The sequence below is a fragment of the Rhipicephalus microplus genome, chromosome X, assembly GCF_043290135.1.
Source record: "Rhipicephalus microplus isolate Deutch F79 chromosome X, USDA_Rmic, whole genome shotgun sequence".
NCBI lineage: Eukaryota > Metazoa > Arthropoda > Arachnida > Ixodida > Ixodidae > Rhipicephalus > Rhipicephalus microplus.
In genome coordinates, this window is record NC_134710.1 from 35,839,771 (window position 1) to 35,858,081 (window position 18,311).

Here is an 18,311-nt window from a genome sequence, read left to right on the forward strand (position 1 = left end):
GTTTCATCAGGGACATCATCGATGCTGCTTTCATCATTTATTTTAAGCTTGAGACAAGCATAAAGTGAACACCGGCAGCTCAACAGCGTTCGAAGCAAGCGTGTGTTATGACATGCCACAGCAAGATTTGAAGAATCCATGCCGTGACGTCATGCAAGCCTCCCACCAGGCGGCGCCACTGCAACTTCTTGTGGCTAATATTCCACCACCAGGAGAGAACAATATGTATTGGTGTTATCATCATCACATACCTGCCAAGTCTCCCACATTGTCCGGGAGACTACCCGATTTCGACCATTTTTTCCGTTTGTATGGTTGCCATGAAAATCTCCCTGAAATCGAAATTTGTGAGCGAGATCTGGCCGCATTAGCAAAAATGCAGGTCGGTCCACTCCAGGCTTTTTGCGAGCCCACCGCATTTTATTATAAGCAAATTTTGGTGTTTTTTGTCTAAACATAGAGTCTCGGTGATGCTAAACCATGGCAGACACGAATTCGTGAAATTCTCCAGCCAAATTAATGTGTCCGTTGGGCCAAAATTCAGATGTTCTGAACACTTTTCCTAATCGCGGCGTATGATATGAACTTTGTACCGAAACCGTCGAACGAAGGCCGATCGAGTGCAGCGTGCTCGAAGCTTCAAAATTACGCGGGCAACCAGTGCATGCACTGTCTTCTACAGTGCGTGTGCTTGTCGTTGCCACAACGGCTGTGGACGAAACCGCAGTCGCTTGACACGATCATGTATAAGTAGCTGCGATCATAGATAACATAAAATGACTTAGTTTTGAAGGCACGGTGGTTTCAAACAAAACTACCGTTTGCCGCAACCGCCGCGCACACAACCGCGGTCGCGGCGATGCGATAGCGAGCTTCATCGATTTACCAAGTCCCGGATCACTCGCTGGCGGCCTGCGGACGCCTCGGCTCATAAGCGGCTACATCACACGCATGGGATCCAGAAGTCCGGAGCCAGCCTGAGCAGCCTCGGGCGATCTGTGCGCTTGATGTTGTCTGCGTTTGCTGTGGCATCTGCTATGCCGTCTGCTCCCTCCATGGCTGTGGCACAGGCCACAACGCTGACTCAATTCCAACCTAAACAGCAATTAGGTAGTGAATTATACCTATTTCCATTATGAAGCAACTTGCCGTCAGTGAACTACTCAAGCGCGGCGCGCGCATCATAGATCCGTGCTGTCGTGCCGCTGCAGTTTCTTTTAGCAAGTATCACGCGTGTTTGCCCAACCTTCGGGAATACGCACATGCTCGACGTGGCTCAGACGACAACAAAAACTGGTGCGCCAACAATGTGAAATCCAGAAGCATGCGAGAAGAAAACAAAAAAGAAAAGAGAGAGAAAGAGCGCATCGAAAATTTTCTGCGTCTAACTTAAGATGGCCGCACAGGCACGTGCATCATAGAGTTACTATATATGCTACCTTTAGGTAGCAGAGTTGGGCCAAGGTACGCCAACTTGGGTTCAAATGTCTTGCGGGAAAGCCACTCACCATCAGTGTAGGAGTAGCATTCGCACTTCAGAGTACTAACGTTGCTTTATTTATTTTCTCGCTTTCTATTTTTTTGTGAAGGTATGAGCAAAACTTTGTTGCTTCGGTCACGCCTAGAAGCCTTGATTTTATGCTTACATTCTTGGTATGTACTAATGAAACAAAGTGTATCGGCTTGTCGAACCAGTGAGATGTATATTTATAGTTGGTCACACATTAGCTTCGTTTTTTTTTCGCTGAATTCTCATTTACAGACATAGAAAATCTTTGCAATTTTTGTCATGACTGAACCAGTTAGAAATAAAATTTTTCACTGTGCTGTACTCATTCGTTAACTGTGTGAAGAAGCCAGCTATATTTTTATCGCCTTGAACTGAATCCAGCTGGATAGCAATTCAGAGTGGCTGACACCCGTGTTACGCACCCCCCTCACATTACGCTCGTAATACATCGGGGCTCACGACTGCTCATATGAATCATAGTTTAACAGCCCTGTCGCGTCCAACATTCCTTTCGCTAAAACATTCCTTTCGCTGCATTAAATTCGTGTGCTAGCAGCAGCACCTTCGCGGTTTGAATAATTCTAGTTTATCTTATTCTCCCTTTAAATTTAGTGTTTTACCCGTCAGATCAATTAGGACGTATGCAGCCGACACAGGCTCACCAACTCTGTATGTATAACTTATTCACTGCATCTGTAGGTAATACAAATAGAGCAAGCTTTGCAGTGCCGTAAATAGATAAAAAGAAGCTAAGCCTTTATTCATTCCTCACTGAACACTAATCTTTCTATTAGCCTTGAAAAGTTGGAGTGGCATCGCCTGGCGGATGATGTCACGGCACGGACTCTTCGATGCGAGCTGCGGCGCGCCTGCATATTGATGCGCTCGTTTCGTGCGGTGTTCCAGTGTCTGTGTTCGCTTTTTGCCTGTCTCAAGCTGCAGATAAATGAAGAAAACATATTTAGTAATGTTTCAGGTAAAACAATGAAAAGTTTACTTTTGCTACTGCACAATCACGCGCCGGGTAGTACAGCAGTGTGAGATGAATGAAAAGGTCTGTGTCACGCTTCTAACCCCAATCATGGATTCCATTTGTGGCGACGACAGCTGCATTTCGACGGGTATGAAAATCAAGAACACACTTCTGTTTGGATACTTCAAACTTATTAATGCATAACGAAGTGATTTTGAGAAGGAATTAAGACACCATATTTACATTATAAGGTTGAGATGTGCTAGGGTGATTTCTTTCAATGATATTAGGGCTTCTTCTCCCCTAGAATAATTTGCACTGGAGGAATCCACGCATCTATGGACAGTGCTTTCACAAGTATATCAAGCCCTGTTCTCCCGTGCAGCATTGAGTGTCGCAACATATACCGGAAGGCTCTCACCCTAGACTACCGCTGCCGCTGTTGTGTGTTTTTCTCATGTACTTGCTCACTAAACATGTTTAGTTTCATGTTTTTCTCACAATAATCTTAAAGGTTTAACTGACTGAAATTATTGAAGTCAAGTGTGGTTGAACTTAGGTGCGAAATTCCTATAGCGGTCAGATTTTGTCTTCGTGTAGAATCGTAGCAGCGGTCCGGTCGCGCTCCGGACCACCAGTTTAGATAGCTACCTCATATGTTAAATTTCCTTGCAGTTGATTACCTGTTGGTGGACATGACGTGCGAGACCAGTCGTCACCTCATCGAGGCGAAGGTTTTTTATTTCTTGGGGTCCAGAAGCGTATAGTTTGAAATTTTTTTGAGGTTGGGAGAGGGCACCAACCGGGTTAAGGATATCATAGTTGAAATAAAGAAGAGGAAATGGACCTGGGCGGGGCATGTAGCGCGTAGACAGAATAACCGCTGGTCATTAAGGGTAACTAACTGGATTCCCAGAGAAGGGAAGCGGGTTAGGGGAAGACAGAAGGTTAGATGGGCAGATGAGATTAAGAAGTTTGCGGGTGTAAATTGGCAGCAGCAAGCACAGGACCGAGTTAACTGGCGGAACATGGGAGAGGCCTTTGTCCTGCAGTGGATGTAGTCAGGCTGATGATGATGATGATGATGACCTATTTGAAATTGTCATTTTTCTCTCTGCATGGGGAAAAAATTTTGAAGGGTAGGTGACAGGCCCAGTGAGCCATCTCCTGGTTATGCCACTGCTTGAGCCATGTCCATGAGTGCACCATAGAACGAGTTCATTCCGACTTTCTGACGCTTGTGTTAAAATCGTTGCTATCAGCGGTGCTCCCACGCGAAGCTCCCATTAGCATTTCTGACGTGGCGGTATAGAACACTCCAGCATTTCACACAAATCAGGGTATAGGAATACATAATCCCTGGCGACTGTTGAGAAGAATGCTGTACATATAATCCCAGTGAACGGACATATCTCATTATTTTTGAAATCGTTGTTTGTGCGGCAGTATTGTTTTGTTTCATTGACGAATATGTTACGTGAGTGCTTATGGTAGTCATATTCATGTAAGGTCTCCTGCTGGAGAAAGCGCAGTTCTGTCAAATCATTTAGATCATTCGCAGATGCAGGCGTAACTTGCATGGAAAAGCGCAGTGCATTTAGTGAATTAAAAACGCCCTTATCTCATTTCTCATACTTTGGCACAGGCATATTCTAATCCCGGAGTTAATGCCTAGTTCTAATAACGTTAGTACCACTTAGCATGTTTTCTTAGCACCAATTCTGTGGTGTACATAATAAAAACAACGAACACCTTCTCCTGCATCACTATGTTCACAATAAATCTTCCGTTCGGACGGAAGTCTTCCTATCCTAAGCTAAATTATGGAAACTTCTTTCAGCTTTAAAAACTTTCACTAGTTGGGAAACCTGGCACCTTGTATATTGAGATATTGGTATCACGAAATTGAGAAATAACCACCAATGTATCTCTAAAGAGCGTGTACATGAGAGGCACAGAAAAAGGCGACAAGTGCCAGCGTAGCAGGCGAGTCCGTGCCGTGATGTCACATCGCCGCGACCGCAGTGGCGTCAGTGTTCGTTCTCAGGGCTAATAGCAACACCCACTGCACCCGTGTCTAGTCACATGGGCTGTGCATAGTACAATTTAACACAGAATGCATTTGCTACATTTCTCGCGACCAACAGACAACATGGTTATACATTACCGAACAAGCGTAGCGAGAAAAATTGGCCCGAATCTGCATGTTACAACTGTAAATGTCGTGGAAAGACGATAGTCTTATGTCTGAGAGAGTGAACAAAACGTTTATTTGATGTTTTACGCAAGAAAATCGGTGAATGGTATTCTGGAAGCGCTGCGTTAGGGTGCCTCGAGTGTGTAGCAGAGGCGAACGAGCGCATCAAGACACGTTTCGTTGCTCATACCGCTGGTGTTTAAGATTTTGGTAGCTTTCCAGCCTACCCTACCATTGGTATATCCCTGGCAGGCAGCCTGAGAGTCCGTGATTATTACTAGCGACTGCTCTGATCTGTTGTCTTCGGCGGCCACTAGAGCGACAGCAGCCTCCTTGGCATCTAACACGATGCAATTCTTCAGTGATGCACTGACCTGCTTTAATTGAGCGCCGATCATCGTCACTACAGCGTCTTTCCCGTTCATGTATGTAGCAACATCAACATAGACGGCGTTTTTTCTGTTCTGATAGGTCTTGGTAATGCTCTGCGTTTTGGCCCTGGGCCTGTCCTGGTGATTCGTAAGGAGCATGGGCTTAGGAATGGGAGCGACCTTGAATGCAGATCTGATCTCGTCCGGTATGCCTACCGTGCAGTCCAGTTCTCGTATACTATCTTGGTAGCCTAATCTCTAGAGGAGGGCTCATTGTGTAGTAGTGCACTGTAGTTTTGTCTTCTGAGAGGCAAGCTGCGTCTCCCTGTGTTCGTCATAGGTATTTGTCATGCTGAGGTCTGGTACTTTTGTGGTTGCCGTGCTTGTTGGCAGACTTAAGGCGGTCTTGTAAGCCTTCCTGACGATTGCCTCCACTTGCTCCCTATCTCTTTGGTTTAAATGCTGATAGGGGAGGCTGTAGGTGATCTGACTCACCACAAGTACTCTTACAAGCTTGAGGGTGTCATCTTCCTTGAGGCCGTTTCTTCTGTTCGTTATGCGTGCGATGATTCTCGTTATTTGGGCCGCTGACCCGGACAGCAGTCTGATTGTGTAGTCCGCTTTCTGGTTAGATTGAATCCACATTCCCAGAAACCTTAATGTCTGTACTTCTGGTATGCGGACCCTGGCCAGTGTGACTGCTTGGTTGACGTTATCATTCTGTCTGGGCCTGTGCTCCCTAAGTATTTCCGACTTTCCAGGTGAACACGACAGTCCTCTTGCGTTTGCGTACTCTTCCACACAATTAGCAGCCACCTCTAGTCTCTCTTCCTTGAGTCCCAGCGAGCCCTTCGTTATTCATATGGTGATGTCATCAGCGTACATTGCATGCCAGATGTTATCTATAGCGCTCAGTTTCTCCGCCAACTCGACCATGCAATGTTGAAGAGAAGAGGTGAGATCACGGACCCTTGCTGCAAGCCCTTCTTAGGCAGCCTGAATGTGTCTGACCGCAGGTCGCCCATCCCTATGGTCGCAGTCCTATCAGTGAGGAAGGTATTGACATAGCCGTGGATTTTTCCCGCAATTTTAAGAATACAGTGAATACTTTACCATAAATGCGCGAAACCCTCTCCGAGAGCAAGCGGTAATTTTGAAAGTGCTAGCTGTAACTTGACTGTGTTTGTAGACTCTCCACTTAATGCACCAGCTGAGCCATCCAACAAGGAATAGTTTTTGTGTGTCGATCCCGATGACCTACATCGACAATGCCCATGAAGACGTACATCATGACATGTGGGTGAAAACTGTGACTTCACGGGCCCATCTTGTCAGAATGGCGTACTACGTGCACACGTCATTGGTCAGGCAGTTAAGAGGTAACATGGGAAACGCCATGATGTTCTGAGCGAGCACCTTCATAAGCCTTGTTGGCGTTGCTGCAGTCATAAACAATCGAGGTAGTTTATGCGCATGGGAACTGTTTCTTCTTAAATGACGTCACTTGACACTACCGCTGCCAATGAAATATTTCCTTCTGGTGCAATAAATGGCATGCCGTGTTTGCAGAATTTCATTTCAACCTTGTCTAAGTAAACCAGTTAGGGATATCCGTGCCACATTCACAAAAACACACTAGGTTTCGAAACGAAGCATAAACGACATGCAGTTCACTACAAATAGCATGGCTTGCAGCAGATTTTCCGCTGTGATATTTCATTTAGGAAATAAGATAGTGCTAACGGCCACATCAATCATTACACGCTGCCGTATGTGAGGCATGACACACGGTCACAACAGAGGCGGTGCGCAACCAGCCTGTAAACTTCACGCGTTCACATGGCACGTTGCAGAGCGCACAGCTGTCGCAAGCGGAAAAAAGAAAAGGGAGGAATCTGAGATGCAAAGGAGAGGGGGTGGCGGAGGGGGCAGTACATTTACGAAGTACAGGGTCTTTAATTCATGCTGCTCCGCAAGTAGTGCAGCAGCTTGCGACTGATTTTGGTTTTGCTCGCTTGCATGATTGACGGGTTTTGAAAATTATATATGCTGGAAATGTGAATGAGAGAAACATTTTGTTTTATCGGTGCATATTCTAGTGTCATATTGCGAGTATATTTTTTTTAACTAAACAGTGGGTTTGCGGCTGTACAGTGACACGCTACATCATGGGTGCCATGTTTACTGGCGTGCTGAATGGTGTTGCATAATTGACTCTACGATGACACTGAGCAGGCATTAACTAGGAGTTGAGCAGACAATGTGGCACTGATATAAGTTTAAAGGGGTATTTTCCCTAAGAGATTACAGGCTAGTTGGTGTGTATTGAGTGTTAAGTTTATGCAGTGCACATAAATGGAGACATGAAGGAAGTCTGGAACGACATGCACTAGCACTAGTTCGTGCAATAATATGGCTGCTGCAGTGGCCATGCATTCTCCAAGTGCATTCTCCTGCCAAAATAATTGTGTGCCATGAGACAGTTACCATAAAACAATGAGCAACGTACTTGCCACCCCAGTGTCTTGAGTGTGGCCCCTTCATAAAAAGTTCCTCACTATGCCACTTCAAACACCCCTTGCATAAGCAGTCAGAGCCACCTAGAGAGCTGCCCGACAACAGAGTGAGGGACGAAAGCGGTGTAGGCACTCATCATGTGCCCTATAGGTGCTATCATGTGCGCCCCTCAATTTTGTGTGATTGGGATGTTAATGGTAATTATGAGATGGCTGAAACTTTGCAGGGACACCCTAGCCACCTCTAAGTGTGTCATGTTGATGACAATGTGCCAGGTGCTGCCAATTCATATAAGCTCTTGGGCTTGCCTCTAATATTCAGTCAGAGGTGCCCCTATGCAGATCAATGGAACAACACAAACATTTTGGAAATTTTGGGTATAAGTCCTTCATATTTGCTGCAGTGAATATCTAAGGTAGTGTATATTGCCACAACTTTTCAGCTGGTGCTCCAAGTCAAGTTATAGTTCATGCCTTGTGCTAATTAGTTTCCATATGTTAAAGAGCAATGGTCGATTTTTCAGTTTTATGGAGATAATGGTATGATGCTGTGACATTAAGAAGTGGCAGTAACACTATACGACTATAAGTATGCCAAGTGTTTGAAAACAGCCATGGCATCATGTGGAGGTTGTTCGTATTACTAAACAGCTGATGAACTGCCATGAGGTGGTGTGCTTCCCTGCTACACTTACTGTGCCAATGAATCGCCTTGACAGTGGTGGCGAATTTCTGCAGGCTTTGCCTACCCTGGTACGCATGTGCAAAAAGGAGCGCACTCCAGAGGAGAGGGCGCATGGAGCTGAGACACTTGCTTACCTGGCAGAGGTGGACACTGAGTTGCAGCGGATTGCCAGCATCAGTGACCACCTTATCCCCACCTTGGCTGAGCTGCTGAAGTACCAGCCCCCTACCGCGGTTGTCTTGTACAAAGGACCTGTGCCATCATGCACTGTGAGAAAGGTACTGCGTGTGCTAATAGGACCACAGTAATTTGGCAGAAACAATATGTCAGAGGAATGCTGCACTACTTTATCACAAAAATGCATATACAGTTGATCCTGGATATATAGAACTCAAAGGGTATTGCAAAATAGTTCGAATACATTGATAATTCGAACTACAAAATATGAATATTTAAGGCCTAAATTAAAGCATTTCAGGTCTCATAAATCGTCACAAGCGCTAACACAGCAGTTCGCTCACAGTATAATGAAGAAGAAGAAGGTGTGAACTCCAAGTTACCACGCTTTATTTCGCATGCAAATGGTTCGTAAGCTTGTCTTGCTTCTTGCGGGCCGTCAAGTCCCAGTCATCCTCAATATCATTGAAGCTTTTCAAATTGGTGAATTCAGCCCCTTAGGCCTTAACAGCGTTGATTTACGCATAATGACAATGAGAGCTATGTAGCGCAATAAAAGGCTGGTTAGCGGCGACAGCGATGGCGCTTGCATATTCATAACTGCACGAGTACACTTCCGTGGCACCGGACACGGCTGCCATGGTCTCACCATCGATGCAGTCAGAAACAGCTACGTTGTCATTTGCACTGATAAATCGTTCTCTGTTCGTGATGATGCCCGCAAACACTGATAGGCCACAGAATTCACCGAAGCACCGTATGCCAGCGGTCATGACGCACCCAAAGCTGTCGCCTGGCTCGCAAGGAAAGTTTCCGACGGTGATTCACTTGACGTCGCTCGAAGCATAAGCCATAATTTTTATCGCTACGTGTACGTCAACGTTCAGTTCAATGAATGAAGATTTATTAGGAGTGAAGACTCACAAATGAGGATTTATTAGGAATGAGGCGAAAAGTACAGAAGCCTAGAAAGCGCAAAAGAAAACTGTACAATGTTGAGTCGTGATGTCGAGTTTCCACAGTTGACATGTTGGCGATATCGATGTCACTTGTGCCTTTGCCCAGCTATGGTGGTCTTGTGGCTAAGGTACTTGGCTGCTGAACTGAAGGTCATGGGATCAAATCCCGGCTTCAGTGGCTGCATTTTCAATAGAAGCGAGAATGCTGTAGGCGAGTTGTTCAGATTTGGGTGCACATTAAAGAAACCCAGGTAGTCAAAATTTCCAAAGCCCTCCACAACAGCATCTCTCATAATCATATGGTGGTTTTGGGACATTAAATCCTACATATCAATCAACCAGTGTGTCTTCGTAGCTGGCAGCTGCTGTTTTCAGCTGCTTTGTTGTGGAAAGCTAGAAACGTCCATTTCAAGACTGAAAACACCAAAAATATGTCACAAGGTTGCACATTTTGAAGGCCATATTTTTCAGGCTCATGTGCCATTGGGTGCTAACAAAGAAGAAAATGCGAACATTGCAACAAAATCGCTGAGTCATTTCCCATTCTCATTTTGCTGTCCTCCGCAATTCGTTTTTTTGAGCAACACTATGCCCGCACATTAGAACCTGCAGATCGCGTATCAAACATACCGGTGCACTCGCAAGCGCCGGGCAACGAACCAGATCAACGTGATGGAATAATACCGCCTCTTCATAACCTGTGCTTGCAAAGGAATCAAAACTTGTAAGAACGTGGCCGAAAATTGCTTAATATTCGCTAGGAAAAGTTCACTTGCTGGGCTTCGGCGCAGCGTGGCATTCGATATAGCATATGTCCCGCTGTGCGGGAGTTCGATATGCTGGTGCCCGGGTTCCATACTTTTGCACGGAATATTCAAGGGGATTTCTCTACTGTTTTGTATAGCCAATAATTCTATATATTCGAGTTTGATACAGTGAAACCTGGATATAATAAAATTGATAAATTCGCGGGAAAATTCGTTACAAGGAGGATTTTGTTATATGCTGGTTCGGTACAAAAATTAGGCAAATAAGGGTGCAAATCTAACAAAAGGGGGACTGAAGGCAGAGCTAACCCAAAACACCTATTCTAGAGTAAAAACTGCATTATAATTGTGATAGCAATTACTATATGGACACTCTCGGCAAGTGTTTGTCGTCGCTGCCATATTTTGTAACAAGTCGTAACATCATAACTTTTACGAGCGGGTAAATGCACGCGAGCGCTGGTGAAGCAGAAATCAAATGAGTTGGCCCATTCCTATCGCCTGAAAAGTGCCTAAAATAACATCTCTCGCGTGTTAGAACTGCCGTCGAATGCTCAAACAGAAAGTAAACCAGCCGTCTTGAACGAGCATGAAAACATGGGGGGGGGGAATCGCTTCAGTAGAAATAGTGACCAACGAAGCGAAAAAACAGCGCAAACACAGGACAGTGACAGAGACGGACGAACAGTGACAGAGACAGACTAAGTGCTGTCCGTCTCTGTCACTGTCCTGTGTTACGCACTGTTTTTTCGCTTGGTTGATTGTGTACCAACCGGCCCAAATAAGCACTTTAGTAGAAATAATGAACTTATATTTTATGGGCGGTCGTGATCGCTGGCGCGCTTGCTATCTCTGCAAGTATCAGTGCAGTTTCAACGTGAAGGGACTGTGAGAAAAGAGCACTTCTCCCTGGAGTGGCCGCATTTACTCACACCAGCGTTTTGTAGGAGTTCCGCGATATCAGATCCAAAAGAGTTGGCTGCCAGCCTTACTTCTTATAACGTTACAATTTTTTGCTATCGCGTTCATTGCATTGCATTCAACGCGCCGTCATGTTGCCAGAACTAATCGGCCAATCACGAAAGCTACCAGCCTGCAAACTCGCGGCGGGGCGCGAGACAAAAGCACGAGTTGGCCTTCGAAGATCCGTCGTCACCGTGGTCTCGAGAACTCACCCTCCGAGTGGCCTTGCGCAGTGAGGCAGCCAATACAGAGCCAGGTTCCCCACTTCTCACATATCATGAAGTCACACAAGATTACATATGCCAATGAGAGCCATATCAACTCCCACCAGACTCATTCACACGCGAGGAGGCAGTCGCACTTCGCCAACTGCAGACCCGAACTTTCATGAACCTCCACTTCATGCATAAAGTATACCAGACTCATTATACTGATGCCTGTACAGGCTGTGGCGCTATCTCCACATCTTTTAACATTACCATAGAGTGCTCTCCCGCTTACTTTCCTCCCTCTAATGCTTCGGTCCACCCGTACCCAAGAGCAGTGGGAAGGCACCCTTCACGACGGTGCCCCCGACGTCTGCCGGGCCCTCATTTTCAGGGCCTGGGTTGTCGCGGAGGTTACCGTAGGTGTCGTCGAATAGAGACCCTCTCCGTTTTCGTCGACTTTTCATAATAAAATGTTTTCATCATCGGAGAGCTTCCATCAGTGCCTAATCTAACATACCCTCGGTGGTGACGACACGGTTGTCCTAAATTGAGGAAAGAAAAGATCAGTTTCACCACAAGGGTGATGCAATGAATGCATAAACAACAACTTGGAATGTAATGCTGAGAACAGCAAGCATGCAGATTGAAACGTATAGCACGCTGCTCACGCACAAATGACGCACGAAAAATACAACATACACGGGATGAGAGCGAACTAATAACGTTTACCGCTCTACACGTAACGTGCTGTTTAAACAACAACAAAAAAAAACTAGGCACGAAACGTAATCACAGGAACAGATGTGAGTGCGAAGAAGTGCCCTAGTTGTTACTTCGCTGTGTTTGAAAGGCGCACTCTCTTCGCAAATGGCACCTGTCCAGCTAGCGAAGGGATCTTGGTGCGCCCGGCAACTAAGCGCAATTGTTCCGGTCAAAGTCCAAGGCGTGCCATTTTCCCCACCGAACTATAAGCACGCGCGCACAAGCATCTCAATCCTCCCCACCCCTATTCGCGTGCAAAGTACGCGTGGGGGATAAGCGTGCGTCGGTGCATCGTGATGAGCTGGGCGCTGAGTGGAGGCGACTTTTTTTCTTTCTTGAATTTTAATATATGGAAACATACGGTGAATGATGGCTGTGGCAACGGCAAAAAAACCAGCCGAGAGTGTCCAAGTAATTGCTATCGCAATAAAAAAAGCAAAGCTCAATATTGTTGGGGGCCACACCATGCACACGCAGTGAAACTATGCACGTGTACACGGCATCGAAACCGAAGAGTGAACGACACGGATACTGCAAAAAACTATTCTGTAAAGCGCCCTCCTTATGCAGCGCGGGCCCCACATATGTTATGCTGACTAAAAGCGTGGCACTGCCCAATGTAGTCTAGTAACGTTGGCACTGCAAATGCTCAAAAATAGTTTTCTTTTTTTTTGTTCGGAGGCGGGGGGGGGGGGGGGGGGGGCACACCTACGCATGCGGCATCGGCGAGAACAACGGCAATGACAGCTTGTGGTGTGCAGGCCCACTTGCCCGCCTCGCGCGCAATGACAAGTGGTCGCTCTTGCCTGGTGCCACGTGTGTGCCGCCACCACTTAGCGCTTCGTGGGCGGCGTGGCAGCTGTGGAAGATGCATGCTCGTACCAAAATGCAGAGCAAAATGTCTAGATTGTTCAAGTGGAAAATTCGTTATATCAAGGTTGTCTCCTGCTATTACTTTGGTACATAGAGGTAGCAGACACATGTGCTTCTATGGAGCAACGGCAGGGAGTAGAAAAACTTTGTTTTATCGAGGAATTCGTTATATGCAAGTTTGTTATAAGCTGGTTTAACTGTAAATCGGGACCAGCTGTACTATTGGGTGTTAAAAGTGGTGGCTGTTTCTTACAGATACTTTCCTTAACTGTGATATTGGACTCAGTAGTTGGCTTAATTAGTTATAAATAGTAATTAGTAGTTAATAATTGGCAAGCAGTTAATCAGTTAGGAAATAGTAACATGTAGTTGGCTTGATAGACTTGATTGGAGAGGCAACTATGAGGGTGTACTGCGCAACTCACTATTTTTTTTCCCAACCGTTGCCAGTGTGTTGGGCACCCTCAGCGATTTTAAATTTTCTGTCTTGTCCAGCTGGATTAGAATTGCAAATAGGGCTAATTTGCTTTGGCTCATGGTCAAAAGCAAAAGATGGCAGGAGTTTAGAGACTGGCAAAAAAAAACAAAAAACACGGCGCTCGTGTTGTTCGTTTCTCTGTCTCTGTGTCTCTGTGTTCGTGCTGACTTTTGCCTTCTACTACGATCAGCTGGTATTTGCGAATATAGTGGTAACACTGACTGCTAAAAAGGTCCCCAAATTTAATAAAGGGACCCTGCAATAATTTTGAGCATGGTGAGAATACGCCGCTGATCGACAGTTGAGGCTCTTGAGAACACGTCAATCTAAAAACAGTAGCGCAGCATGCGGCCTGGTTTTTTTTGTTTTGTTTTATGTGTGCAACAATACGAGATTGTCATGGTGTTTGTGACAAAAGACGACGTTTACAATCAATTTACAATTCCCAAAGACAGCTAGAATGGCTCACTCTTCTTTCTACAAATGATGACATAAACCCATATTATATGTGCCATGTACCACTTGCCCAGGGCCATTGACTTATTCCAGCAATAGTGAGCTGCACAATTATTATGCCTGTGCGCTCATGGTCACATTGATAGTAAGCTGCACATTCGAAGGAAAAAAAAAATTTTTTTTAAATGCGGAAGGTCATGACACACTCTCACGAAGGGATGCATCTTCTTGCCTCCTGGTCATCCCTCTCCCTGCATAGCTCTCAGCGCGCTCTCTGGTACAATAAAGAGAAAAGGCAATTAAAGGGCCAGTAAACAGGCTCCGGCTTTTTTTACACCCCCCATACAAGCTTGGCATTTCGTAGATTAGACCGCAGCGATCATGTTTTATGAATATTACAGCGCCGTGCAGAGCCTCTATTTCGAAAAACAATTCCCGCGCATCTTTCCTACGCCTGACCGACCCCCTTGCACGCGCAGTGACGTCAACTCGGCGATCGGTGACGTGACGTAGCACACAGCTTGGCGATTGGTCTAAATTGGGTGTGAAAAACCAGTATTCAAGTCGTCAGTTCCTATTCTCACCCACAGCTACGAAACTGCCCCTTGTTGCTTGGCACTGTGGTGAAAGAACCAGCCTCGCAGTTGTCGTGTGCACGTGTACACTCCTCGCTCAACTACAGCGCCTGTGCACACATACGAACGTACTTCGCCCTTGATATGAGCTACACGGGTAAAAAGCATTGCTCCGTCATTGGCTGCAAATCGAACGACTGGGCAGCGAAGAAGCATTGGCTCCGGGTGCCTCACGATGGGGCCCTGCGCGCTGCATGGCTGAAGCGAACCGAGTGACTTGGTAAGGGGCCCTTTAATGAAGCTGTGATTGCCCAGTAAAGTTTTCCAGGCACCCTGCAGTCAACTGTACTTCAAAGTTATTTCTTCTACTCCACACACACATTAAATGGTGAAAATCTGACTGTTACAGACATGTGCATCAAATAAAATTGCATATTTTGTCACCACATTGGGAGCACATTGTGTTGCAGTGGAAATAGCTTACAGTTGCTGAAAATTATGTATTATTAAAATTGGATAATTGAAGGCAAAGATGACTTACTTTACTGAACAAGATTCATGACATGATCTATTTAGCAATTGCCATTACCAATATTTTTTACAAGTTTTCAGTAATTGCTTCTAAATAACCCCAAGGAGAGTGTTGTGTTTGCAACAGCAAAGCCACTATTCTCAAGGAGCCTATGCATTTCCTAGCTGGCTTGCTGCTTATGTGCTGCTTAAGTAGTTAAATCAACATTGAGTGATTATAGACAATATTAGCTTATAGACAATATAGACAATATATCTGCGGGGCAAAACCTTGGGGCAGTATCAGGCTCTCACGTGGTCAGCCTGACAACTAGGCCGTGCAAGCTCCTGATACACCACTTCAGAGCCCGAAGCTGCCTCAAGGTTTCGGACCGCAGAGCGAAAACTGGCTGCTTGAGCGCTCTACACAAGCGTGGCCGTGGCTGTACTTAGCATTTCATACTGTCTGTCAAGATTAGCTTACTGTGCATGAAAAATGAGGCCTCACTGCATGGACGGTATGAGCGTATTTATGATGAGGCAGTAGCTTGTGAGCCATCTCACTCCATTTTTAATTCTGCTTAATACCTTGACTGCGTGAAATGATTATTTTTTCATAAAGAAAAAGTCATTACAAATTCATAACTTGACTTTTTGTTTTATGGTGAGGTAACTGGTTTTCATGCTGTTTTGTTTTTGTCCTTTCCCCTAATTTTTATGGCACGAATCTTCCAATCGTCTTTTTCTACTTGCTATTGCTGACAAGTTCATATTTCTTGTGTTACTGCTTAAAGCCCAGGCTTTGCATGCTTGCTAGGATTTTGTGGATTTTAGTAGTGCCTGCACAAGCCTTGATAGACAGAAGCAATCTTGAGAATTTTTTTGTTTAAGGTGGTAGGGCACTCAAAAAAAAAAAAAAATTGTAAGGGCAGGCAGCGTTGAAATAACTTTTTCCTCGAAGCCAGCATGTCTTATCTAATTTACCCAGCTATTTACAGTGCAAAATATTGAATATTTATTTATTGGGAGGTAATCTTTGTCAAAAATTGCATTAAAAGTGCTAGCCATGCCAGCTGTGATAAGTGACTAATGGGTGGCTTTATTCAGTAAAGCTTTGACATTTGTGTAACTAATGGCTGGAGCTATGCAGTGAACTAGAATAAATATCATGCAGTGAATATCAAGGAAGTAATGCTAAAGAAACCAAAAAACGGGGAAAAAGAGCCAATTTGCACTGAACCTGTTGGAGAATTCAGCTGTGAACTGAAAAATATTCGATGGATTTCTTTTATTCTAGTTCACTGCACAGATATATATGTTGTAAGTCATTGTGCAAAGTTTCAGTGCTGAGAAATACGTTAGGAAAGTTTGCGTCGCAACATTTGGAGCAAATTATTATTTTCAGAAAAATGTAAACAAAGATTTCAGAGCTTGTAAAAAGGGTCACAATCTTCGCATACAGGCCTAAAATGCACCAGATTCATAGCTGGTCCCTTTTGCGGAAGCATTATTGTCTCGTTTTGTTCAGGTGGCTGCTCGTCTTTTCTTCCTGGCCTGTTTTGTCACATCCGCCGACTTGCGTTTAGCATTCTGCATGCGCAGGTGATCCCTGGCAATGCAAGCTTTCGTCGTGTGGTACCCTGGTTCTATGCCAGCTTGCCTCAGGATATTTAGGGTGTTTACACTGCCATTATTAAAGTGTGCCACAGCATCATGCAAGGCAAACATTACTGTAGGCAAGCTTACGTAGACCTCTTTGGGTGCCCGCTGCCATATTAGACCATTGAAACACTCATTAGCATTTTGAGTCTTTCCATGAAGGCACTTAATTAGAAGTTCATCAGAGCACAGATCACTGTAGACAGTTTTAACTTTGTTGAGCACATCATTTGGAAGTCCTCCTTTGTGTGCATATTTCCCTTGGCCGAGTGCTTTGACCCTTTGATATCCGCACCAGCTTTTCGGTCCAAGTGGACACAGGCCATGTCTCGGCTGCTTGTCGGTAAAGCTGCAATGAAAAAGACTGGCAAGGTTAGCCTTTTTCATTGCAGAAAGGTTCTCCACATTAGTCCTTATGGCGATGCCATAGTAGTTTTGCAGGCAGTCAATGAGGGCATCAGTGAGCTTTCCCTTACCACCGAGTCCACGCACTGTCTTCTTCAGTTTTCTGAGGCGGCAACCAACACGCTTCTGGACATTCCCAATACATTCCAGCTTCTGCACACTGTCCTTTCCATACATGTCTTTGACAGCGGCATAGCTCTTGGAATCACCATCGCCGTAGTACTGCAGGTACTTCAAATCTCTTTTGCCTTTCGACCTTTCAAATATTCGGTATAGACCAACCGTCTCCATACTGCCAGCACTTCCTTCATGGTTTGCTTGACAGGAAGTGTGGTTTGCCTTCCATTCTTGGTAAGAAGCACTATCTTGCCTCAAATTGCTTTTGGTTTTATAAGACTTACACGAACTAGAAAGGGCGTCAACATCAATAACCTTTCCCGTGTCAACAGAAATCACAGACACACAACCATTCAAAGATGAATGGCCACGCTTCTGCCACGTGCCATCACCTGAAACACCACACTCGGCACTCCCCACAACACCACGAACTTCCACAGCAGCATCAGTCATCGACTTCGACGCCACTTCTCCTGCCACTGCAGAAAGCCGAGATGACAATTTGTCGTAGGCGGAGTGACGTGGAGAAGCAGGCATGTTCATCACTTTGAAAAAAGTTTTCCCACCAGCGTGCCCTTTTCCTAACTGGCGCATCGCGTAAACCAGACGTAAATTGTTCTCATTGGCACCTTTCTCGACGTATGAAATGGGCGCTTGAACCCACAGTCGGTACACACGACCACACAAGCCGAGCATATCTCTTGGTGAGAGCGTTCCTCGAGCTTCAGTGTTGTGTTCATGCATTCGGAACATGCCAGCGATGAAAACACTGAAGAAAGAATACCAATGTTCATTATCCTGTTCCCTTGGAGCGCAGAATTCTCTAGTGGAGCCTGGTATGCCTTGTTTATGTCCCCAAGCTTCTTCGCGGTCGCCGAAATACCGGCATCTGTGTCAGTAGGCAGCCTCGTCATTGTGTAGCGATTTCCAGCAAACTTGCGCTTCCTCGTCTTCTGTGCTCCGCACTTCCCCATGCTGGTCGTAATATGGTCCAGGTGGCCTAAGGATACAGCCCTAGTAGCGTTGACACGTGGAACAAATGCAGAAAGAAGCCTGACGTAGCCCGATCAAGGCAAACAACAAAAATTCCTACGAGTATCGTGCGTCCCCCTTGAGGCTGTTGTTAGAGATTAACGAAGACTTTTAAAC

The 18,311-nt window shown here is 45.5% G+C and overlaps 1 protein-coding gene and 1 pseudogene across 5 annotated transcripts in view; one reads left to right on the forward strand and one right to left on the reverse strand.

The window, feature by feature from the left end:
- The window catches only part of LOC119175798 (armadillo repeat-containing protein 8), a 102,412-nt gene that overhangs the window by 43,016 nt on the left and 41,085 nt on the right, over window positions 1-18,311 (forward strand). For all 5 annotated transcript variants that reach the window (XM_037426775.2, XM_037426776.2, XM_037426779.2 and 2 more), the window contains one exon: window positions 8,306-8,530. In XM_037426775.2, coding sequence (XP_037282672.2) covers window positions 8,306-8,530 — 225 coding nt within the window. The remainder of the gene's footprint in view (window positions 1-8,305; window positions 8,531-18,311) is intronic.
- Window positions 16,446-18,136, reverse strand: LOC142775000 (uncharacterized; annotated as a pseudogene).